The sequence below is a fragment of the Pongo abelii genome, chromosome 12 (assembly GCF_028885655.2).
Source record: "Pongo abelii isolate AG06213 chromosome 12, NHGRI_mPonAbe1-v2.0_pri, whole genome shotgun sequence".
Lineage (NCBI taxonomy): Eukaryota > Metazoa > Chordata > Mammalia > Primates > Hominidae > Pongo > Pongo abelii.
Window position 1 is genome coordinate 30,579,992 of NC_071997.2, and position 25,496 is coordinate 30,605,487.

The 25,496-nt window shown below is 42.5% G+C and overlaps 2 protein-coding genes and 1 non-coding gene across 8 annotated transcripts in view; 1 reads left to right on the top strand and 2 right to left on the bottom strand.

Moving 5' to 3' along the window:
* Positions 1 to 1,448: 1,448 nt before the first annotated feature.
* Positions 1,449 to 18,528, top strand: CNOT11 (CCR4-NOT transcription complex subunit 11). Its single transcript, XM_024242245.3, has 7 exons — positions 1,449 to 2,049; positions 6,026 to 6,190; positions 10,762 to 10,914; positions 13,076 to 13,278; positions 14,897 to 15,099; positions 17,252 to 17,348; positions 17,432 to 18,528. Exons 1-7 carry the CDS (start codon positions 1,536 to 1,538, stop codon positions 17,627 to 17,629), a joined length of 1,533 nt encoding a protein of 510 aa, XP_024098013.1. The 5' UTR covers positions 1,449 to 1,535; the 3' UTR covers positions 17,630 to 18,528.
* Positions 18,529 to 19,412: 884 nt separating this feature from the next.
* The window catches only part of RNF149 (ring finger protein 149), a 37,208-nt gene continuing 31,124 nt past the window's right edge, over positions 19,413 to 25,496 (bottom strand). For 2 of the 6 annotated variants that reach the window (XR_008522094.2, XR_010136170.1), the window contains exons 7-8: positions 21,330 to 21,544; positions 19,413 to 19,949 (exon numbers count right to left, since the gene is read on the bottom strand). Coding sequence is in view for 3 of the 6 variants with exons in the window: in XM_002811702.6 (XP_002811748.3) it covers positions 25,126 to 25,169 (44 nt within the window). In the remaining 3 variants the exon portion in view is untranslated. Of the gene's footprint in view, positions 19,950 to 20,066; positions 21,545 to 24,412; positions 25,170 to 25,496 lie in introns of those variants that run through there. The other 4 variants (XM_002811702.6, XM_054547425.2, XR_010136169.1 and 1 more) reach the window with 3 other exon arrangements.
* Positions 21,139 to 21,252, bottom strand: LOC112132191 (small nucleolar RNA SNORD89). The gene has a single exon (XR_002913998.1). It is a non-coding gene; the product is annotated as a small nucleolar RNA SNORD89 (small nucleolar RNA).

Here is a 25,496-nt window from a genome sequence, read left to right on the forward strand (position 1 = left end):
ATTTGGGTGGGTAGTGGAAAATTACAGTCAAAGGGGGTTGTTCTCTGGCAGGCCTGGGCGGGGGTCATAAGGTGCTCAGCGGGAGAGCTTCTGAGCCATAATTTAAGGCAGGAACCAGCCATTTTCACTTCTTTTGTGATTCTTCAGTTACCTCAGGCCATGTGGATGTATATGTGCAGGCTTGGGCTCAGAAGCCTGACAGGTACAGCGTACACTGCTCTGGTGACGGGTGCACCAAAGTCTCAGAAATCACCACTAAAAACTTATCCATGTAACCAAAACCACCTGTACCCTCAAAACTACTGAAATACAAGTTTTAAAAAGATGAAAAAAAATTTTTTTACATAAAATATCTTTCTCCTCAAAAACACATAAAATAAAAATATGTTTTAAAAAAGAATTGAGGTGGCTCTTAACTAGATAATTAAGAATCGCTGGTGGTAATCACTGGCGAAATACGCGTACGTTTCTGTAGGTTTAGGGACCCGGCAAGTCTAGGAAATGCCACCTGGTGGTTCTCAGCCCAGACTACACCTCAGCCTCACCGGAAGAGGTGGGGTTTATTAATCTCAATCAGCATCTCTGGGGGTGGGACCAGGTATTTGTAACGTCTCCCCATGGGTTTCTAATGCACAGCTAAGTGCCCAGAATAAGCGCCCTAGGGCAGTCTAAGTAAAACGTGGCACAGCAAACAATTTTGTAAATGAATATTAACTGGAGACATGTTCTCGAAATCGTGTTAAGAGAAAAAACTATGTACAAAAAAGCTCATAGTGCAATATGATTCCATTTCTGCAATAAGAGCGTAAGACTAGAAGTTAACCGTGGTTATGAGAAATGTGTGGTGTCTTTATTTGCATTTACTACATTAAAAAAAAAATGTTTCTGAGACAGAGCGCCCAGGCTGCAGTGCAGTGGTGATCACAGCACACTGCAGCCTGGGACTCCCGGGCTCAAGCGACCCTCCCGCCTAGGACTCTCAAAACGCTGGGATTACAGGCACACGCCACCACGCCCGGCCTGCATTTACAATACTTTTTACGACGAATACTTACGGATGTTATATTAAGAAAATAGTTAACATCTGAGGTGCGTTTTTCCAAATAATAACGTAGACAGCACTTACTGGGACCGTCTGGCACCAGGAACTGTCCTGGGGACCGCCAAAGGGCGGCTTAAGCTCGCAGCTGCGCAGACGTATGCGGACCCCGGGCTCTCCTGCCGGGGGACCTCGGCGGACCTAATCCTGAACGCCGCCAGCCCGACCTCGTCCCGCCCCTCCCCTCTCTTCCCGGGCCCCACCCCCGCTTCCTGCCAGTTCGCCCCGCCTACCCCGCGTCTCCGCGTCCTCTTCCTGGCTTGGCTCCATCAGCCTCGCTTTCGCTGGGCGCTGTCCCTCTCCGCGGCGGTCTGGTTTCCCCGACGTGTTTTGTTTGCGACGCTGTCGTGTAACAGCGCGCTTTACGGCCGCGGGGACGGAGCGAGCCGGCGCCAGGGCCCCTCGGGCCGGGAAGAGGGGAAGGGGAGCGAGGTTGATGCCCGGCGGAGGGGCGAGCGCGGCGTCTGGCCGGCTTCTCACCGCCGCGGAGCAAAGAGGGTCCCGGGAAGCGGCAGGGTCGGCGTCCAGGAGCGGCTTCGGGGGCTCCAGCGGCGGCAGAGGCGGAGCAAGCGGCCCCGGGTCCGGGAGCGGAGGCCCGGGGGGCCCCTCAGGCAGGATGAGCTTGACCCCGAAGGAGCTCTCGAGCCTGCTGAGCATCATATCGGAGGAGGCGGGCGGCGGCAGCACCTTCGAGGGCCTGTCCACCGCCTTCCACCACTACTTCAGCAAGGCCGACCACTTCCGCCTGGGCTCGGTGCTCGTCATGCTGCTCCAGCAGCCCGACCTGCTGCCCAGCGCGGCGCAGCGCCTCACGGCGCTCTACCTGCTCTGGGAGATGTACCGCACCGAGCCGCTGGCCGCCAACCCCTTCGCCGCCAGTTTCGCGCACCTGCTCAACCCCGCGCCGCCCGCCCGCGGCGGCCAGGAGCCCGACCGCCCTCCGCTCTCAGGTACCTCCTGAAGCCAGCTGTGCCGTGTGGATAGCGTTAGATTCCGCAGCTTTCCACCTGCGCTGCTGGGAACTCACCTGAAAGGGAAATTAACTATCTCTGTGAAATGATCATCCTCTTTTTCCGCCTCCCTCTGCGTTCCCACGCCCCTCACGCCCTCCCCGCCTTAACTCTAAAGAATGGTGAGGTGGTAGCTTAATTGCAAGTTCGTGACACTGAAAATGATTTCTCTATACACCCCATCATATCATACAGCTCAGTGTAGGTCTTGACATGTTTAGTGTCTCAAATACGGTTCATTCTTCGAAAACCCGTCTGTGGTGTGTGAAGTTAAAACCAATGATAAGACTGGATCTGTCCCCGGTTTTTAGTCTCAAAGGAGTACGTGGAAGTCAGTACTAAGAAGCTGAAGAAGTTGGTGGGCGGAAATACACATGAAACACCATTAAAGACTTTGCAGCCGCCTTCCTTAGCCTGTTAGGGATGGGGGCAGAGGATAGAAAGTCTCAAATTGATGATCTCGCGGTTAGAAACACATGACTTACTGGACATTATGTAAAGTGCATACGTGGTATACATTATGTAAAATGTATTTACCATTGTGTGGCATTGGTGAGATCAAACTAGTAGGTTAGATGCGAGGCTGCATTTTTTTTGTTTTTAAGCTCAAGCAGGTGATGCTTTATGTGGATTTGCTTTAGGAGAAGACTTGCAATCAGAAAACAAGAAAAATGCCATGGTGACAAGGGGACCTGAAGGATTTACGGACCAGTGTAGTGGAGGAAGCACATAGAGATAGGAAACAGCTTGATCTTACATTCCTTAACCAGTATAGGTAGGGCCTGCTATACAGTGAGTCAAGGCTAAGGCAGTAGATTTTGAAGTAACACCAGGAGTTTGTTTTTATGGTACAGGAGGGCCGCATTTCTAGTTAGTGTTCCTGCCGGGCACCCCATCAGGATCTTCTGATAGGTGCCCTTATCTAAGAAGGGCAACACTTTGTATTGGCCTGAGATGCCTTTAGGGTACAGGTACTTAACCTGCTGCTAAGAAGCTTGTGACTGCCCAGAAAGTGAATGTAACACAGGTTTGTGGTCAAAACTCACCACCTAGGCCTGGCTAGGTGGCTCACTCGTATAATCCCAGCACTTTTGGAGGCCGAAGTGGTGGAGGTTGGGGGGTGGGAATTGCTTGAGGCCAGGAGTTTGAAACCATCCTGGGCAACATGGTAAGACCCTGTCTTTACAAAGCAATAAAAAAATTGCTGGGCATGGGGTGGCTCACACCTGTAGTCCCAGCTGCTCAGGAGTTTGAGGCAGGAGAATCACTTGAGCCTAGGAGTTTGAGGCTGCAGCGAGTTAGGGTGACAGCTTCTAAACACACACACATACACACACAGACAACCACCACCCTAGGGTGCTTGTATTAGAGGATTGGGACACTGTGGGATTTAGATCAGAGGGTCCTTCGAATTCTGAAGAACAAGTGAGGCAAAGAAACCGCGACTTATATAATGTCATTCTCATGTACAGTGAATCTAAACCCACACCTAGTCCATAGACCGCATTGTACACACAGATTTGCCATAGGTGGGATGGCAGTCACCAGAGAAGGAATCCATGGATGGATTCTATGTAACCGTTATGTGCCTCAGGTTCCTCACCTGTAAAACGCAAATAGTAACAATTCCAGCTGGTAGAGTACCTGTGAGTGTTACCCACTATTATACCATTATTAAAGGAGGTAGGGATGGTGTGTAGATAACATAGAAGAGAAAATATCAGTGCCTACACTCCACTCCCAGAGCTGCTGATATTGTATGTTTAGGGTAAGACATTTAGTGGGTATGTCTTCAGAATGCTTTTCAGATGACTCTGAACAGAGGCAGGGCTGCGATTGTGTAATGCTGGGTAGTTCAGAGGAAGGAACGACCACCTGTGAAGCCGGAGAAATTCTCAGGAGTGATATTTTTTGCTGGATATTGATTAGGGATGCAGGTGGGAGGGCAGGAGTAGCTCTGCCAGGTATTATTAAAAAACTGGGTGTAAGGCTGGGAGCGGTAGCTCATGCCTGCAATCCCAGCACTTTGGGAGGCCAAGGCAGGCAGATCATTTGAGGCCAGGAGTTCGAAGCCAGCCTGGCCAACATGACGAAACCCCATCTCTACCAAAAATACAAAAATTAGCCCGGCATGATGGTGCACTCCTGTAATCCCAGCTACTCAGGAGTCTGAGGCAGGAGAATTGCTTGAACCTGGGAGGCGGAGGCTGTAGTGAGCTGAGATCGCACCACTGCACTCCAGCCTGAGCAACAGAGTGAGACTGCCTCAAAAAAAAAAAAAAAGTGTAGAAGTTGAGGGATTTTGTGCAACCGGCGGGTAGGGTACATGGATGGGAGAGAAGGTCAAGAAGTGAGATTAGGAAGGTGCGGTGGGACCAGATTATGAAGGGTCTTGTAATGGTGTAGAAATCTGTGTTTAATTCTATGTAAACAGGTTAAGTAATGTGATCAGATTTGTACTCTAGAGATATAACTAAATGGTAAGAGGAAGTGTGGACTATGGGTGGTGGGTGAGCAGGGGTCAAAACTGGGAGCTGGGGAAGTCAGTAGAGGGGGCAGGAGTAGTCCCAGCAAGAGAGGAGTGGGGACTACAGCTGAGGGAATGCAGCCTGGTGACATTTCTGCAGTGGGAGAGATGAGGCTTCATGAACAATTGAACATGGGACAAAAGGGAAGGAATATTCAGCCTCGTGGGAATTTGTAGCTGCATTGTATGTTAAATCAGGTAGTGTATTTGGATTGCTGCTGGTTGCTCTTCTATTTATTCAACTTCTACACAGTGGAAAAAGGGAAGAAAGAAAAGCATTTCCGAGCACTATAGTGTTGTCTGTTTTTGCTTGCATATATAAGCTTTAGCCTTTGCAGGAATTGAGGCACTTTAAAAAATGAAGTTATTGGGCCAGGCGCGGTGGCTCACGCCTGTAATCCCAGCACTTTGGGAGGCCGAGGTGGGTGGATCTCCAGGTCAGGAGATCGAGACTATCCTGGCTAACACGGTGAAACCCTGTCTCTACTAAAAAGTACAAAAAATTACCTGGGCGTGGTGGCGGGCGCCTGTAGTCCCAGCTACTCGGGAGCCAGAGGCAGGAGAATGGCGTGAACCCGGGAGGCAGAGCTTGCAGTGAGCCGAGATCGCACCACTGCACTCCAGCCTGGGCGACAGAGCGAGATTCCATCTCAAAAAAAAAAAAAGAAAGAAAAGTTACTCATGTAAGAGTTAAAGAGGAAAGAAACACCAGGCGGGGCACGGTGGCTCATGCCTGTAATCCTAGCACTTTGGGAGGCTGAGGCGAGTGGATCACCTGAGGTCAGGAGTTCAAGACCAGCCTGGCCAACATGGTGAAACCCCAACTCGACTAAAAATACAACATTAGCTGGGCATGGTGGCAGATGCCTGTAATCCCAGCTACTTGGGAGGCTGAGGCAGGAGAATCTCTTGAACCCGGGAGGCGGAGGTTGCAGTGAGCCAAGATCATGCCGTCACACTGCAGCCTGGGAGACAAGAGTGAGACTTCATCTCAAAAAAAAAAAAAACAAAACGCGGCTTGGCAGTCAAAGACAGATTTTCTTTAGTTAAAACCTGAGAAGCACTCCTGGCCGATGTTTTAACTAAAGAAAACCTGTCTTTGACTGCCAGGCTGCGTTTTGTATTTCTTTCCTCTTTCTTTAACTCTTACAATTAACAGGTACAAAAACCTCAAGTTTCATTGGTAGGGCCACAGATCATAGAATTTCAAATGACATATTTAATTACATAGTTTGTAAATGTATATATTTGGTTGACTGAAACTTAACATAATTTAGTTCTTAAAACTATGTGGCTTGAAGTGGCAAGTAGCAAGTACTGATTTTACCAGATTCAAGTTGATTTTTAAAAGTAACCATTGGAGAAATCGTTATACATTTTTGTTTGCAGGATTTTTACCTCCTATAACTCCACCAGAAAAGTTTTTTCTTTCCCAGCTGATGCTGGCACCCCCACGGGAACTCTTCAAAAAGACGCCTCGCCAGATTGCACTGATGGACGTTGGAAACATGGGCCAGTCTGTGGACATTAGTGGGCTTCAGTTAGCCTTGGCCGGTAAGGAGGAATCAGTGTTTTGGGCATTTCTGTGTGGTAATATTAGGCCTCTCTTGTTGAGGACTCTATTAAAATGATGTTGTTTGTAACTGCTAAAAGGTTAGTATCATCCATTTTAAAAAGTAGTTTTAGTACTGGATCTTAAATGGAAGTCTGGGCTGGGCACGGTGGCTCATACCTGTAATCCCAGCACTTTGGGAGGCTGAGGTGGGCAGATCATTTTAGGTCAGGAGTTTGAGACTAGCCTGGCCAGCATGGTGAAACCCTGTCTCTACTAAATATACAAAAAATTAGCCAGACATGGTGGTGCAGCACGCCTGTAATCCCAGCTACTCAGGAGGCTGAGACAGGAGAATAGCTTGAACCCGGGAGGTGGAGGTGGCAGTGAGCTGAGAACGCACCACTGCACTCCAGCCTGGGCTACAGCGAGACTCCATCTCAATCAGTCAATCAATCAATCAATCAATGGAACTCTTTAAATTTTTGGATGCTAATAGCATGTAAATTCATTTGGAGTTTTCACTTGAATTGATTGCTTTTTCTGTTTTAGAAGAAAGCCGGATAAAATTTAGTGGGTTTTTTTTTTTTTTAAGTTTTGATTGGAAGACTTAATATTTGTTAAAATGTCAATACTACCCAAAACAAACAACAGATTTGGTACAATTCCTGTCAAAATTCCAACAGTGTTTTTTGCAGAAATAGAAAAATCCGGCCAGTCACAGTGGCTCACACCTGTAATTGGGAGGCTGAGGCATGAGAATCACTTGAACCTGGGAGGCGGAGGTTGCAGTGAGCTGAGATTGTGCAACTGCACTTCAGCCTGGGTGACAGGGCGAGAGTCTGTCTCAAAAAAAAAAAAAAAAAGAAAAATCCATCTTTAAACTGAAGAAAGGCTGGCATAGTAGCTCATGCCTGTAATCTTTGGGAGAGGCCAAAGTGGGAGGATCGTTTGAGGGCAGGAGTTCAAGACTAGCCTGGGCAACATAAGGAAACTTTGTCTCTACAAATAATTAAAAACTTAGCCGGGCGTGGTGGTGCATGCCTGTGGTCTCAACTACTTGGGAGGCTTAAGTGGGAGAATCACTTGAGCCTGGGAGATCGAGGCTGCAGTGAGCTGTGATTGCACCACTGCACTCCAGCCTGCACAATATCATGAGACCTGTCTCAGGGGATGCTGAATAGCCAAAACCCAACGTTCTCTTGGCATCCTTGTTGAAAATCATTTGCCCATATATGCAAGGGTTTATTTCTGGGCTTTCTATTCCATTCCATTTGTCTATATGTCTGTCTGTCTCCTAGTACCACACTGTTTTGATTACTGTAGCTTTGTACTAAGTTTTGAAATCGGGAGGTATGAGACTTTCAACTTTGTTCTCGTTCAGGATTGTTCTGGCACATTCTGTGTTAAACATGTAAGCAAATGAATGAGTGCTCTTGAAGTAAACAGTGTGTCCTGACAGAAAATAATAGGAGAAGGATAACTGGTGGTCAGAGAGAGGCTCTCTGATTTCTGAAGGAGTAGAAGAGGCACTTTGGGCTTGCCTGCTGTGAGCATTCATTTTCTCACTTGAGAGCAACTCAACAGGGAAATTGTAATATGTAGCTGGGTTTGTGAACCCTTGACTTTGTAATTAAGTAAGCTGAAGTATTTTGACAATGCCCCATCCTTCTTAGACTTCATAAACCTGTGACATTTGGCTTCTGATATAAGGTGACATGTTGCGGTAAACAGCTTTTCCTTTGGAACATTGAGAACCTTTGAACTACTGGGTATTAACATTATAACAATGGGGCCAGGCACAATGGCGCATACCTGTAATCCCAGCAGTTTGGGAGGCCAAGGCATGAGAATCACTTGAGCCCAGGAGTTTAAAACCAGCCTTGGCAACATAGAGAGACCCTGTCTCTACAAAAGTAATTAAAAAAAAAAAAAAAATTAGCTGGGTGTGGTGGTGTGTGCACTTGTGGTCCCAGCTACCCAGGAGGCTGACATAAGAGGATCGCTTGATCCTGGGAGGTCAAGGCTGCAACGAGCCATGATTGCACTATTGCACTCCAGCCTGGGCAACAGAGTGAAACCCTGTTACAAAAGCAGAGACAAGAACAGTGTAACAATGGTTATGTTCTGAAACCAAAAGAAATCTTTTTAAGACTTTTTAAGGTTGTACTAATGAGTACAAAAGTACTAGCCACTAGTGCCAGATATAATTTAATAGAAATAAAATGATTACTTTTATTTATTCCTGACAAACACCAAAGATACTTTGAAAACTGGATACAGAAGTGATGTATTCTGATGGTTCTAGCTTAGTATTTATTATAATATTTATTTATAGTATTTAAATAGTTTTTTTTTTAATCATAATAAAGTGAGAATCACATCTGACCTTTCCTTTTAACTTGGGATGCCTTGAGTCAGCCGTAAGAAAGTTGTGAAGTATATCACGTGGAGCAAGGATCACATGTCTAGAGTAAGGGCTGAGAAGCCTGGCCGAGTGGCTAAGCTTGCCGCCTGCCGTTCTCTACCCAGATTGCAGATGTCCGGATCCATTCCTCTTCACAAGTGTAAAGAAAAAGCAAGCATGCCTCTCCACTCTGGAGCTAGCCACCCAGATCTTCTCTGGAGGCCTAAAATTCAGATGTCTTACAGTGGCATCCGTGGACCAAAGGTGTATTTTTGGATGATGCAGTTTGTGTTTTCTTAACTTTAAAAAACAAGCAGACAAGTTAAACATAAGTGACTACAAGGGGTGAAGTTTTACCCTAACAATGAGTTTTCATTTCAGAGGTTTTGTTTTTCTTTATGATTTATTCCTGACAAACACCTACCACTTACTAGTTTACCATGCAACTGGCCAATTTATCTTTTTTTTTTTTTTTTTCACATTTCGGTTGATAGTATGTTATCTAACTTTTTGTACTTCAACAACCTGAGATTTTTTTAAATGGCATTACAGGATAATTTTAGTGACCATTTCTCTTAATAAGTGAATGACAAAAGATACTATATGTCTAAGGCATCTTTTCGTATGTCTCTGGCCATTTTTCCATTGGGTTGATGGTCTTTTAATTGATTTGTATAGTTCTTTAATCAGGAATTTAGCCCTGTGTCTTTAAAATTACACAATCTGAAGTAAAACATGCATTCACTTTTTAAAGGAATTATAATTAAGTGAACCTGGGGCAACCTGCCATCCAAGTTAAGAAAGAGAATATTTTCAGGGCCTACAGGCTCCCTGTTTCTCCCAGTGGCTGCCTCATCACTAACCTGATTTTTGTGATAATCATCCTCAATTTGCTTCCCTCCTGTGCCTGCCTATAGTTTCACTTTGCATGCCGTTGAACTTTATACATGTGGAATCGTACTGCATTTATTCTCTTGTGCCTTCCTTCTGTTGGGGGTTGACAGATGAGTCCATGCTGATGGCGTGTAACTGCAGTGGCTGCCCTTCATTGCTGCTGTGGTACCTTCACACTGTGGAGCACCAAGTTCTGTGTCTGTTGATGGATATAATACTGCTGTGAACACTCTTGCACATTATTCTGGGGCGCGTGTGAAAGTGTGTCTCCTAGATGGAAAGAAATGCACATGTAAACATTATAAGGAAACGTCAAATTATTTTCCAAAGTTGCTTTGCCATTTTTCATTCTTGTAGCACCGTGCAAGTTACCTTACATCCTCTTCCGCATTTGATAATGTCAAGTTTATACATTTTTGCCAATCTGGTGGGTATGTTATAGTATCTTGTATTTTAACTGGATTTTCCCTAGTTCCTAATGGGATTAAACATCTTTTCAGATTTTTTTGGCCATTCAAGCTTTTTAAATAAAATCCTTATTAAAGTTACTAGTCCATTTTTTCCTGTTGGGTTCTTTCTTTTTTTTTTTTTTTTTTGAGACGGAGTCTCACTCTGTCGCCCAGGCTAGAGTGCAGTGGTGCGATCTTGGCTCACTGCAAGCTCCGCCTCCCGGGTTCACACCATTCTCCTGCCTCAGCCTCCCGAGTAGCTGGGACTACAGGCGCCTGCCACCACGCCTGGCTAATTTTTTGTATTTTTTTAGTAGACAGAGTTTCACCATGTTAGCCAGGATGGTCTCGATCTCCTGACCTCGTGATCCCCCCGCCTCGGCCTCCCAAAGTGCTGGGATTACAGGCGTGAGCCACCACGCCCGGTGGGTTCTTTCTTTCTTTAAAACATTGATTTAAAAATATATGTACAGTAAGTTCTCACTTAACATCACTGACAGGTTTTTGGAAACTGCAGATTTAAGTGAAGTGATGTACAGCAGGTCCTTGAATAACACTGTTTCATCAACATTGTTTTATTATAACATTGATAAAAATAATTGTTTTGTTATATGTCATTTCACTTAGTGGCAGATTCCAAGAACCTTTCAACAACGTTAAGTGAGGACCTGCTGTATGTACAGACACACACACATTCTCTCTCTCTCTGTCTCTCTGAATCTGGCCCTGTTTTTCTCTGTTACAGATAGCATGCCTCAGTTGGTAGCTTGTCTCTTCACTCTCCTCATGATGTCCATAATTTTAAAATGTCTCCTATTTCCAGAACGCCAATCTGAATTGCCAACGCAAAGCAAAGCGAGCTTCCCCAGTATTCTCAGTGACCCAGACCCGGATTCTTCTAATTCTGGATTTGACAGCTCAGTTGCCTCTCAGATCACAGAAGCTTTAGTCAGTGGACCAAAGCCACCTATTGAAAGTAGGTATATATAAATTAATTTATACTCTTGGTTTTATTCTGTCAGTAGGATCCTCTAGGACTTTTCAGTTTTTGAGACATCATTTTATTTTTATTATGACTTAAATTGTAATTTAGTGTGAATCTTTGTAGTGTAGTGAGTGTCTAGAACATAGTAGAGATGTTCAGTGACAGTTAATTTCTTCTTTAAGAAAAATGCATGCCAAGTTGTTTGTTGCATGTCTATCCTATGCATACCTAAAGATACAGGCTGGGCGCGGTGGCTCACACCTACAATCCCAGCATTTTAGGAGGCCGAGGCAGGTGGATCACTTGAGGTCAGGAGTTCTAGACCAGCCTGGCCAACATGGTGAAACCCCATCTCTACTAAAAATACAAAAATTAGCCGAGTGTAGTGGCATGCGCCTGTAGTCCCAGCTACTTGGGAGGCTGAGTCAGGAGAATTGCTGAGGCAGAAGTTGCAGGAGCCAAGATCGAACCACTGCACTCCAGCCTGGGTGACAGAGTGAGATTCTGTCTCAAAAAGGAAAAAAAAAAATACAGATTCTGATTTTACTGAAATGAGTCTTTTTGTAGCAGCTCATTATCTTTTTGTTTTATACCTCTTAAGTTAATCTTCTTATTGCTGTCATTTCCTTTTCCATTTTAAAGTTTTTCTTATAAACTCCTAATTTACTTTAATTCAAAGAAAACACTTGTAGAATTTGAAATAACATAGCTACATTTTTTGGGGATTTCTTTAAGAGATGGAGTCTTGCTATGATGCCCAGGCTGGACTCGATCCTTTGAGGCTCAGGGGATCCTCCTACCTCAGACTCCCACGTAGTTGGAATTACAGGCATGCACCACTCTACCTGGCATCTATTTTATAGGCTTCTGTGTGCTTTGAATTATGAAGGCAAGCTTTCTGCTTTGGAATGAGAACATGTTTACCAGATGATAGTGTAGTATCACCGTGAGTTTGAAGTTCACACAGTGACTTTTGTACCATTTGGTTTACGGTAGATCTTTGACATACATAGGTTTAATATTTGAAGTTTCTCTGTTAGTCACAGGTGTGACTGAAATGTCCATGGCATGTAATGGCTTCTTTTAAATATTTGCTCGGGCACAACTCTAAATTGCATAGGTCACCGGGAAGATATGTGAAAAGATCACTCATAATAAGTGGGTCTAGCCAAACACCAGGTGTCCCCACCTCGCAAGAACGCTCTATCACATAAGTAGTACTTCTCATAAATTGTTAAAAACTTTATTTTTATAAGTGGTTGAAGGGAGATTCAGATGCTAGTCCTGGTGAGGTAAGTGAAGAGACAGTGGAGATGTTTAAGATAAAGTGATGATTTTTAACTAAAAAAATAGATATTTTCTGTAAACTCAACAGTAGACTCTCAAATTTGGCAGGGCTAGGATCCATGACAGGAATAAGCCACTCCTGCCCTATGTGGAAACCATGTGAGATGTGAAATTGGTTCAGCAGAAGTCCTAGCCAGCATTTATTTCAGTGGGTTTGTAACTCAGGGATGAATCTTGTTTTATAAAATAGTTGAGTTGAACCACTTCATTTTCCTTTTGTACTTTTATTGTTTTCTGAAAATGAATATAGTATTTGTGAATTTAGGGATTCGTGACGGTTTCCACATTCATTTCGAAATATCAAAAGGCAACCATACTTTTCCTCCTGCTGTTTCATCGCCATGTAATTTGTTACTTCAGTTATAAGAGGCAAAGATAAAACTAGTACAAATCATAGTGGCAGCTGAACAAATAGTGGTAACTAAGAATAGGATGTGTGAGGACATAGTATTTCATTTTTTCATCAAAAGACTTCACTCGTTTAGGAGTCGTGCCCTTTTGCTGTTGAGTGATCATGTTCAAGTGCAGCATGGGCGGATCATGGCCAGGCTTTCCTCACTTCTCCAAAGTGAATAGATTGTTCTCTGGCATCATGCTGATATAGTGTTCTTTCATTGTCTTGTTTGCATTCTGACTGAAACCCTGACTTCCTGTGTCATTCCTGCTTCTGATTTTGAAGTATGAGAGTTTTAGTCATGTCATCCTTATTAAGAGATTTCTTTGCGTACTTTATTAAGTGAAATGTGTGAGATGTGTAGGGGTGTTAGCTTCCTGATAGGAGCAACTATCACTGCTCTCATTACAGGCCATTTTCGACCAGAGTTTATTCGTCCACCGCCTCCACTCCACATTTGTGAGGATGAACTGGCTTGGCTAAACCCCACGGAGCCTGACCACGCGATCCAGTGGGATAAATCGATGTGTGTTAAGAATAGCACTGGTGTGGAGATCAAGCGAATAATGGCCAAAGCCTTCAAAAGCCCCTTATCCTCTCCCCAACAAACACAGGTGGGTATTGACTGTAAGCATTTTCTTATCTTTTTTTAAAATTTATTTTTAATTAAAAAAATTTGTTTTTGAGACAGAGTCTCACTCGGTTGCCCAGGGTGGAGTGTAGTGGCACGATCTCGGCTCACTGAAGCCTCTGCCTCCCGGGTTCAAGTGATTCTCGTGCCTCAGCGCCCCCAGCAGCTGAGACTACAGGCATGTACCACTATGCCCGGCTAATTTTTGTATTTTTATGAGATGGGGTTTTGCCATTGTTGGCCAGGCTGGTCTGGCTTCAAGTGATCTGCCAGCTTTGGCCTCCCAAAGTGCTGGGATTACAGGTGTGAGCCACTGCACCCGGCCATTGTGAGCATTTTCTTACCTTTAATCTAACAAGAGTTTATTTTTGTTTTTTTGGAAAGTGGTAAGCAATAAACTAATCCTGTCACTGTGAGTCAGCAGTAGGAAGTTGCAAAGGTTTTTGGGTCTCTGAAGCTTTGTTCTACTCTTTGGTAATTTTGCTGTGGTGGGGCAAGAAGTCTGATGGCAAAAATGTTCTAACTTTTCTTTGTGATCAGTTTGTCCCTGGGAGAGGTGGGGTAGTGGGGGTGTCACTGCTGTGTACAGTGGGACACTTTACACAATGGTTACGTTTGAGCTGACGGTAACGCTTCTGGTGGAAAGTGGAGTTACTGACAGGCTGTAGGGAGGAAAACAAGGCTGGGAAGGGGAACCCGCCCCCATCACACAGCTGGATCGTGGTGGATTTGAGATTAAAGTAGCCCCCACTGCCCGAGTGCGAGACTGGATGACTCTCCTCAGGAAAGGCAAGGCCACTCTTCTACTGGTTGGTGAATTTTATCCAGTTTGCACACTTTTGAGTTAGAACTTTTTAGGAGTTGACCTCTCCTATCAAGTTTGCCACCAAAAATATCATTTTCAAAATGAAATAATAGCAATGTTTGTAGTTCGCTTTGCTCGCAAGACCATCCTGAAAACACAGTCCACTGTGGAACATATAAGTAGACAGGGGGAAAAAAAAAAGCATAGGACATTTAAAGAGGAAGTGCTTATTTGGTAGAAAAAGTCTTTTGAGGATACCTGTTTGAATTACAAAGTGTGGGTTTGACTTGAATGTAAAGTTCTGCAAACTGATGACTCGCAGCAGGTCAGCTGTCCTGCTCCCCACTCCGCCCCCTTCTCTGGTATTTCTGGTCTCCACCTGGGTGGGGTGGGGCAGGACTGTTTCTTGGGAGAACTAGTTGGTCATTAAGATTATTTTTAGTTACAACAGATGACAGAAAAAAAACCTGCAAAGGACTTGACATTGTTACAACCAGACAGTATTTTATCTGACCAGACAGTATGGAGTCTGGTTTGATGTCCAGGAATAGGAATCACTAGCATATTTATAAACTGTCTTAGATGTGTTTGCATTTTAGTTTGTTCAAAATTAAAATGTAAATTTAGAAATGTCAAGACATCATGGGTTTGAAGGAAGAAATTTATGAAGTTGGTTCAATGCAGATAGTTTTGTAGCTTTTTGTATAAAATGCTTATTTCATATACATGTGGAAAAAAAATTGACTCAAGACCCTCTTTCTCTCTCCCTCTCTCTTTAAAAATCTGGTGTATTTAGCTCCTTGGTGAGTTGGAAAAAGACCCCAAACTTGTCTACCATATTGGCCTCACCCCAGCCAAACTTCCTGACCTTGTGGAAAACAACCCTTTAGTCGCTATAGAAATGTTGCTGAAATTAATGCAGTCAAGCCAGATCACTGAGTATTTCTCTGTCCTGGTCAATATGGACATGTCTTTACATTCAATGGAAGTTGTAAATCGGTAAGTTTCTAGATTTGATCAAATGTGTGGGGATAGATACAGATTAGATGGCCAGGAAAGAAAAATTGTAACAGATTTTTGTCTTGATATTATTGGCGTAAGATTGACTATTAAAGAAATAATCTAAGCCTTAGCATTCACTACATGTAAATTTAGCATGTGTTCATAAGAACTGAGGGTAGGATTTCAAACATATTTAGTGTTAGTAGAAGCATAAATGAAACTTAATTGTTGAAATTTATTTTATTTTATTTATTTATTTTTTTGAGAGGGAGTCTCACTCTGTTGCCCAGGCTAGAGTGCAGTGGCGCGATCTCAGCTCACTGCAACCTCTACCCCCTGGGTTCAAGCAATTCTCCTGCCTTAGCCTCCCTAGTAGCGGGGATTACAGGTGTGTGCTACCACACCCGACTAATTTTTGTATTTTTAGTAGAGACAGGGTTTCGCCACGTTGGTCAGGAGGGTCTCGAACTTCTGACCTCAAGTGATCTGCCCACCTCAGCCTCCCAAAGTGCAAGGATTACAGCCGTGAGCCACTGTGCCAGCCAATTGCTGAAATTTATTTCCCTATACATAGTCCTATCTTCTTTATCCCTATACAAATATAGATACTATTTTTTCTTAGTGACTAACAGCTGTAAGTGAGGAAAAATATGGACCTTAAGAGCTGAGAATCCTAGGAATGCCGTCCTAGCTTCCTCCTGCTTTTCTCCCAGCCTTTCTGACCCCCAGTTCTCCTGACCCTGCCATCCTTGACTGTCAGGAAAACAGAACGTCTTCCCTTCTTGATGTGTGCTGTACAGTGTTTGCATTTTATAGTATTTTCCTTACAAATATCTTTTAGGTAAATTGTGAATTAGATGGGCTGGAGGGCTTAAGTTGTTTATGTGCAGGGTGGCCAGAGGTTCAGGTGTGCCTGAGAGTCCTGGTGGAGGCTTTGCATCCTGAGCTCCCTTTCCGTGTATCCTGTTTTGGATGATAAATTACATGGTCCTCCTATATGGGGAAATCCATTCTGAGTGCCAAGCAACTACACTTCAGTGAGAGCATAGTTTTTGACCACCTGTTTGTAAGTTGGGATTTTTGAAAAATCTGTGTGAAATTAAACTACAGAATGTGTCCTTTTTCATCAGCTACTGGGGGAGAAAGCCCAGCTGGAAGCCGAGGGAGTGGAAGTATGTGCATAGGAGGAGAGTGCGCTCTTTCAGCGGCAGGAGAGGGAGGAAGTGTGAGGGTTCCAAATTAAGTTTTCACTTTAACCTTGGTCACCGGCAAAACTGGCTAGCTGCTTGTTGAAAACGTGCTGCTGCACATCTCCCCCTCCTTGTTCCAGTGTTTCCCCTACTGAGTGAAGACTCACTCTTTTCAGTGGCCCAGTTCTGTGCAGGTCATCCGGATTGACCACGCTGAGTGTTCACTACCCTTTCACCATATTCTTATAGCAGTTCTTGTCCCTACCAGACATTTGGCCCTGAGTCCAAGATGCACAATCACATCTTTTTATCAATGTGATTCTATCTGCTCAGTCTCTTGGAATTCAAGGACAAGGTCCTGTTTGTTTTCCCCTGATACCTATCATAGTGCATCATCCTTAAGCGTGAAACACGTTTTTTGGCGACACACAAATCTCAAGAGACTGCAGCAGCTCATGACAGTGTCCTTGGAGCACTACCTCCTCATGCCTTACTGAAAAAAGTTTTGAGGTCTGGTAAGTTTAGAAAAGGCAGCATATATTAATCTTCTTTTGGAAATTCATACTTTGAGCACGGAATTCCTGTTCCCACCCCACTCGTTTTTCTCCTTAAAACATTCCATGTAATCCTTTGGAAAATACCGGCTTTGGCCTTTATTATGACTCTAAATTCCAATAACAGACCATGACTTATGATTTAACCAAGAATACTCAGGGACAGGGCTCAAAAAAATAATTGCGATATGTAAATGGTAAGTAGAGACATTTTAAAAAGTGTTATTTATGAGTAAGTAGGTATGGCTCTTAGGTTAACTTGCCCAAGTATATTTAAAACTAGGGAATTAGGTATGTCAGGAAATTCCACCAGATGACCAAAGCAAATTTTGTATTTTATGGTTAACAGTGTTTTTCAATGTTAGCAAATGAAATTAATGGCCTAAATTTTCTTTTATGGAACAGACTAACTACAGCTGTTGATCTACCTCCTGAATTTATTCACCTTTATATATCAAATTGCATCTCTACTTGTGAACAGATTAAGGATAAATATATGCAGGTAATATAAATTTTTGTAAATTTTATAAATGCCTGCCGGTAAAATGAGCACACTAACATTTGTTTTTTTTTTTCCTTTTTCAGAATCGGTTGGTGCGTCTTGTGTGTGTGTTTCTCCAATCCTTGATCCGTAACAAAATTATTAATGTACAGGATTTGTTTATAGAAGTGCAGGCATTCTGTATTGAATTCAGTAGGATACGAGAAGCTGCTGGTCTTTTCCGGTTGTTGAAGACATTGGATACTGGGGAAACACCTTCTGAGACCAAAATGTCAAAATAATACCTCATCAGAACCATCCCATCCATTCACTGTTCAGCTGTACTGTGATTTAGTTTTTACACCGTTAAAACCCTGAGTGGATTGCTTGGTCTAATGCATATAAACAGTACTTTATCTACTTAAAGCAAAGTTTTGCTTTCTTGAATGACTTTTTCCGTGAGATGAATTTTTGATAAGAACTGGGGAAAACATGTCTTTTAGGTGTCTTGCTGATGACTATCCATAGGAGGAATGGCTATCCCAAAAAAAGTTCCACAAAAAAGTAGATGAGTTTCTTTTTTTTTTAAGCACTAAAGAACAAAATGCATTTTTCATTAATACAGGCTTCTGATGAACCAGGAATCCTGTTTTCGTAAAGTTCCAGTGTTGATGAGAGTAAATTCTTAAGCATTTGTCCTAGAGGTGAAAGCAGCTGAATGTTTCCAAACCATCAAGAGGCAAACAGGAGTTTGGTTCTTGAACCTGCTTATACACACAGCTCTTAACTCCTCATGAGGCACACAGCTCTTAACTCCTGATGAACCAAGGATTTACCTATAACTTTTTCCTTGTCATGGAGGCTTAATAGACAACAGAATAAATGCATTTCTTGGGCCTCTTATAAACTTGGGAATTCTTAGAAAGCTGCTTCTATTACCAGGCTGTAATAGCTGGTATAGTTTTTTTTTTTTCTCTTAAGATGTTCTGTTATTAGTCTGAGACAGCCATTTTTTTGTTTTAAGGAAAAATATCAGTCAGTGCTCTGGGAGGTAATTTCCTGTGGGGTCTGCACCCTCCTGTCTGGGTGGTGGATGTGGGTTTGAGAAGTAGGAGAGCAGGGTGGTACCGTGTGGGCTCTTACCCTTTATGTGATTTTGGACAACAGTGCCTTCCATTAAAGTTCTTTTTATCAACTGTTATCTGATGTATTTTTTACTTTAAGAAATCATGAGAAATTCCTTTTACTGAGGTATTTTCAAAGCATATTTACAGGGAGATAATCTGTTCAACAGGAATTACTAACACCTTGAAAAAGTTAAAGGAAACCAAGCCTGTGATTTTAAGATAAGTACAAGTTCCAGTCTCAAAACTCTGGAGAAAGAGCAGTACTAAAGATTTATAATAAATTGTCTTAGTTTTTCTTACAAAAGAAATGTCTAAGAATGTTTGCTTAGAGGAAATAATGAACTAAGCCCATCTATCAGAGGAATGCCTTCAGACAATTAAAACGATGGCAACAGAGATTTCTTTTTACACCTAAAAGCGAGCATCCCCGTTTTGCACGTTAGCATTGGGAAAAGAACAGCTTATTACTGAAGTACTTTAGGAATGGCAGTTTCAACAACCTAGCTTTAGGTTCCAGGACCTACAGGACCTACTGATTGATTCTCTGGCATAATAAAATATTGAACTCACAGCCAACACCATCACTCATGCCTGAGTGAAGCTGATCTAACAGGCCATGAGGCACATCACAGCCTTGCCCTTAGAGCAGTAGGCAATATTTTGCCACACCTGAGGGCCATTTTAAATAGTGAAATTGCCAACAGAAAGTGCAGAAATGCAAAGAACAGGGTACTGAAGAGACTATGAAAGGACACTTGCTTGTAGTAGGAGAGGAAACAAGGCAGGGCATCCCGTCCTTCAGCCTCCGTCAGGAACGTGTGGGTCAGGCAGCTTGGCTCATTCACTGCTCTGTGCATGTCTGAAAATGACCGCACGTGATGATTTTGGGGTTACAAATACATTTTAGTAGACAGGTTCTCAAATAGGGACTTCGTAAATGAGGATCAAAATCACAATATTGGTGTTTACTTGAAAGACTTTAAAATTTATTTTAAATAGCTTACAAGGAATAGTGGTTATATTTATAGAATATTTTATAAAACAGAGATTTACACTTGCAACACCAACAAAAGCTTGCAAATGAAAGTTTACCTAAAGTAAAATTGGTGGCTGGGTTTGGTGGCTCACGCCTGTAATCAATCCCAGCACTTTGGGTGGCCAAGGTGGGAGGATCACTTGAGTTCAAGAGCAGACTGGAGGACACAGCAAGACCTCGTTTATATTGGGAAAAAAAAATTATCAGGGTGTGGCATGCACCTGTAGTCCCAGCTACTCTGGAAGCTGAGGTGGGAGGATTTCTTGAGCCTGGAAGACTGAGGCTGCAGTGAGCAACAATGGCACCACTGCACTCAAAAAAAAAAAAAAAAAATTGAGAGTCAATAACTGCAATAAACTTTTTAAAGTATAATCAAATGAGTTCAACTGTCACGTTAAGATGCCTTGAATTCTTTTGATTTTCTAGTTCCAATTTCTAGCTTTAATATCTTCAAATCACCTGTTAAAAAGAAGACAGCAATAAGTAATATCTTAGGGTAGAAAGCAGCTATTTCAAAAGAAAAATAGTTTCAGAGCCTAAAATGTAACTATTAGAAATAATTTTCTTTTAGAAAGCTTTAAAGAAATGGTATTGATTTTTATTCTTATAGTGTACATATACATTTACACCTAATTTTAAGTAGCACACTAAATGATTCACATTCTCTTGGAGAATGATGGTCACATGTCTCTTTTTAACAGTATTTTGAATTACATTCCTTAAACATTTTAAGGGTATCTGGAAAATTAATGCATAGGAAGAACTTTTTACACATTTGTTAAAATTTCAGCGCCCTCTGTCTACTAAGATATTTTGCTGATTTCACTTTACATCCTGTCTGTTATTTTTATGCAATCACTACTGTTCTTATCAGGAAAATCCCCAAGATACTTCCAAGAGTACCTGTATAATCCCGGATCTGATACCTGCAATCAGCCCACACAAAGTCCTAGTGTTCCCAGGCTTCTCACTAGCCAATAATACAGCCCTACATCTCAGAAAGAAGCACGGGTTGGCTTTTTTCCCCAATGTTTAAATAAATGTAGTGCAAATACTTTTTTCCACAACTTTGCTGTACAAAGAGGGCAAGTCTCCAGCTGCATGGCCGATTATGACACAGTAGAAATTACACTTTTATAACTAGTAATCCAAATGTTAGTATTTTTCAAAATATGGTGACAAGTGTTTTTAAAAAAACTTTTAAAACTTAAGTAGCTGGGAATGTTGTAGGTGGCTTTTCTAGTTGACTATTAAGTCATAGAAACACAACACACATTAACTACAAAACTAGTTTTGGTTTGAGTCAACATCCTGTGCTTTAGCAAATCACAAAGTAGGTTTTATACCAAGCCCACAGAAACTGCTTTTGACTAAAACATATAATTACCTCAAGTTCTACTTAGTAATACATATATACCGACTTATCATTTCAGCCTTCATTGAGCAAATAAACTTCAACATGCTCAAAAGAAAAGACTATTGCCAAACTAAGTGATCTTACTGGGGAATTTGGTTACATTGGGTATTTCATCCCCAGTATATGGGGACAGTCACCTATTCCTGAAGGTCTATTATTATTTTTAAATTTCAGTTCTCTTTGGGATGCCTTTCTTGACAGCTCCCATAGCATGAAGCTTCCAATCCTGCTACTGAGGTCAGACTAGTGGTTCGCTTCAGGATATTTTGTCATCGTGTGCCCACAGAGAGCAAACTGCTGATGGAGACACTGCAATTCGGCCTTTTCTTGTCATCATTCCTCAGTAGCTGGAGGGAGCAGTCTTTTGGGAAAGGCTGTGTGTTCAGGATCCCTAAAAAGATAGCATGTGGGGAAATTATTACCTGCCAAGTGGTGTGTGTTTTTACACCTCTCTGGCCCTTTAGTTTTCTGCTGGGAAACCCAGAACGCCAGTCCAGACACCGAGGAGCCGAGGAAGCAGGACAGCAGGCAGGGGGCTGCGGAGAGCGGCACAGTCACGGACACTGCCTCCTTATCCATGCCACCCGCGGTTTCCAAAGTTAAATACTGGTCCACATGACATGCGAACACACGGCTCCTATGACAACAGTTAGGAGGAAAGTGATTCATGTGGTAAATAATATAACAATGAAATCTGATTTATTATACATTCCCCCAATTCTCTGCATCTTATCAACTTAAAACTTTTAGCAAAAACTCTCGTTAGTATTTGTCCCTTCTTTTTTTTGACAGGGTCTCACTCTTGCACGGGCTGGAGTACAGTGGTGTGATCACAGCTCACTGCAGCCTCAACCTCTTGGGCTCAAGTGATCCTCCCACCTCAGCTTCCCAAGCAGCTGGGACTACAGGCAGGTGCCACCATACCTGGCTAATTTTTTAAATTTTTAGTAGAGATGAGTTTTGTCTTGTTGCCTAGGCTAGTCTTGAATTCCTGGGCTCAAGAGATCCTCCCATCTTGGCCTCCCAAATTGTTGGTGTTAAAAAAGCTTCAACCACCACACCTGGCCTGTCACTTGTTTATCATGTTAATTTTCATCTAAAAAAACTTCTATCAATGAAAACTTTTTCCTTTCAAAGTACTGAACAGTTTTCTTCCCTTGCTAATTTCTTTTTTGCTACTAAAGACTTGTGTTTCTAGAGATATGACCGTAATTATTCCAACCTCTCCAATTTATAATTTAGTGTTCAAGCTTTTAAATTAAGGAACACTATGTTTGACAGCTGCTGATTAAGAAATCATACTTCTGTAATTATCAAAAACAATTTACCTTGGTCTGTCACAGTATTTTTTTTTTTTTTAAGAGAAACACCAGTCAAATTTATTGCAGTTGTCCAGTCAGCAATGGTGATCTTGCTGATTGCTGATCTTGCCATTCCTGGACCCCAAGTGTCCATGACCTCCACAATATTCATGCCATCTTTCACCTTGCCAAAGACGACATGCTTGCCATCCAACCACTCAGTCTTGGCGTCTTGGCAGTGCAGATAAAAAACTGGGAAACGTTCCTGCTGGGTCCAGCATTTGCCATGGATAAGATGCCAGGACCTGTATGCTTCACGATGAAGTTCTTGTCATCAAATTTCTCCCTGCAGATGGACTTGCCACCAGTGCTGTATGGCGTGTGAAGGAAGTCACCACTCTGACACGTAAACCCTGGAATAATTCTGTGAAAGCAGGAACCCTTATAACCAAATCCTTTTTCTCCAGTGCTCAGAGCATGGAAATTTTCTGCTGTCTTTGGAAAACCTTGTCTGCAAACAGCTCCAATCTGTTAACATAGTTTTATGGATTAGATGAGCAGTCACTTCCTGCTTTCCAGGCCCCTTACCTCGAAGGAGACACAGCCCAAGGGCTCGCCATCGACAGCAATGTGGAAAAACATGGTGGGGTTGACCATGGCTGGAAGCAGGGGGCTCTGGGTGGCAGCAGCATCTGCAAAGCTCACAGCCTTCTTTTTAAAAGTCAGCTTCATTAGCTACTGGGAAGAATGACTAGTTAAAACATTTTACCCTAGTATTTCTTTTTTCTTTTTGAGATGGAGTTTTGCTCTTGTTGCCCAGGCTGGAGTGCAATGGCACAATCTCGGCTCACCGCGACCTCTGCCTCCCAGGTTCAAGAGAATCTCCTGCCTCAGTCTCCTGAGTAGCTGGGATTACAGGTGCCCACCACCATGCCCGGCTAATTTTGTATTTTTTTTTTTAGTAGAGATGGGGTTTCTCCATGTTGGTCAGGCTGGTCTTGAACTCTTGACCTCAGGTGATCCTCCCACCTCGGCCTCTCAAAGTGCTGGGTTTACAGGCGTGAGCCACCACGCCCGGCCCTCCCCTAGTATTTCTGGTTTTTTTTGGGTTTTTTTTTTTTTTTGAGACGGAGTCTTGTTCTGTCGCCCAGGCTGGAGTGCAGTAGCGCAATCTTGGCTCACTGCAACCTCTGCCTCCCGGGTTCAAGCGATTCTCCTGCCTCAGCCTCCTGAGTAGCTGGGACTACAGGCACACGCCACCACGTCTGGCTAATTTTTTGTATTTTTAATGGAGACAGGGTTTCACCGTGTTAGCCAGGATGGTCTCAATCTCCTGATCTTGTGTCTGCCTGCCTTGGCCTCCCAAAGTGCTGGGATTACAGGCGTGAGCCACCACGCCCGGCCCTCCCCTAGTATTTCTTAAAGACAAAGAGCAAACAATCTACTTGCTACAGAATCAGGATGTATTTTCCTATTTATAATAAACTACAGAAGGTAGATTTCAAAGGTAATGGCTGTTATGGAAACCTACTTAAGGCTGTCTGCTAAAACAAACTCAGTATGCAAAGCAAAACACATTTTCTACTTCAATAGCTCCTCATACTGCATCTATCTGTAGAGTTTATTTCAGTAAAACTGTTTACTATTTCATGATGAGTAGCTAGAATTAAAGCATTAAGTAGCTTGAGAAAATAATCTATATAAATCTTTGTATCCTACATATGGCTATAAAAATAAATTTATAATTTTAAAAATTGTTTTAAATAAACATTTATTTTTACCTACAAAGTAAAGATATACAGAATAACTAAAAGCAACAAAAGACTATAATTCCACACTCTAAAAAATAACTGCCTCATACTCGACTTCTACCTCCAAGAAGTGAGAAAACAGCAGAGTGTGTGTTTAATCACTTTCTAACACTTAGCAGTCTCCAAAAGCTTTTCATTAGCCTGCTCCTTTGACCCAAAAGAACAGCAAGCAAGTAAAAAAGAAGAAATGGTTAAGAGCAAGGTCATGGTATTAAATCTGCTTAAACTCTAATCAAGAAAACTGGTTATTTCGGGTCAATAACAAAAATTAAAATTCTACATCTTTCGCCCTTTTAATTGTAAAGATTAAATTGTAACTGAAATCAATATAACAGATTCTCAGTCTGCCTACTCATTTTCCTTAACAAGGCAATGAAGAACTTAACGCTCATGTGCAATATAGAATCTTAGCTTTTTATTTGTAGGAAAAAATAAACAGATTTCCCTCCCCATCAAGGCGTCACAAGAAATGAGGCAATAAAGGGAAAAATGCAAATCCTAAAGTCATCTAGTGCCTTTCTCATAATTCTAAACAAAGAAAAAGTGCTCTCAGGTTTTGAAATCTCCACATACACTACAGATGGGCAAAAAAGCTACAGATATCTCAGTTTACAAGTTTCAAGTTCTTAAAAAAAAAAACAAAACAACAAAAAAAAACCTTTCCTCCAGGGAAAGCCCATGAGATCAATTATCAAATTGAATTATACAATTCCACTTCAACTAGTCTAAAATTGATGTGCTTTGCCAAAAACCTTGAAAAATAGAATTAACTGGTTTTTTACAGAACCGTAGCAGCCAGTCTATTATTTAGAACCACCACCTGTCCTTTACATTAGAGTACCTGCCCCAGTTGTCTTTGTCATAGTCTGAAGCAACACACTGTTCATGGTAAACACTCTATTTTCGTAGATAAATATATGAGGACTAATCGAAAAGTCTCTTTAAGAAGAAAATATCTTAGTCCTTTGTATATCAAATCAGAATCTAATAGGTAAAATAATATACATTATTTTCAAATATACAAATCATGTGCTAAAGTAAAAAAAATAAAATGTCCTTTAATTCAAGCCAAACTTCTGTTGGTGCCACTTCAGTGGGCACGTGTGCTAGGAGATGGGTCCTCCATGCCGAGAGTCACTCCTGCCGGCTTCTGCAAGAGAGCAACATAAGCTACTCCATCAGAAGAGGGCAGCATATTCCGAGCTTCAATTATGCAAACACACTTACTCACTTGGAGATAATTCAAGATGGTAAACAGAAAAAATTTTTTTTTTTTGAGACGGAGTCTTGTTCTTGTTGCCCAGGCTGGAATGCACCATCTTGGCTCACTGCAACTCCACCTCCCGGGTTCAAGCGATTCTCCTGCCTCAGCCTCCTGGGTAGCTGGGATTACAGGCACCCGCCACCACATTCAGCTACTTTTTGCATTTTTAGTAGAGATGAGGTTTCACCATGTTGGCCAGGCTAGTCTCGAACT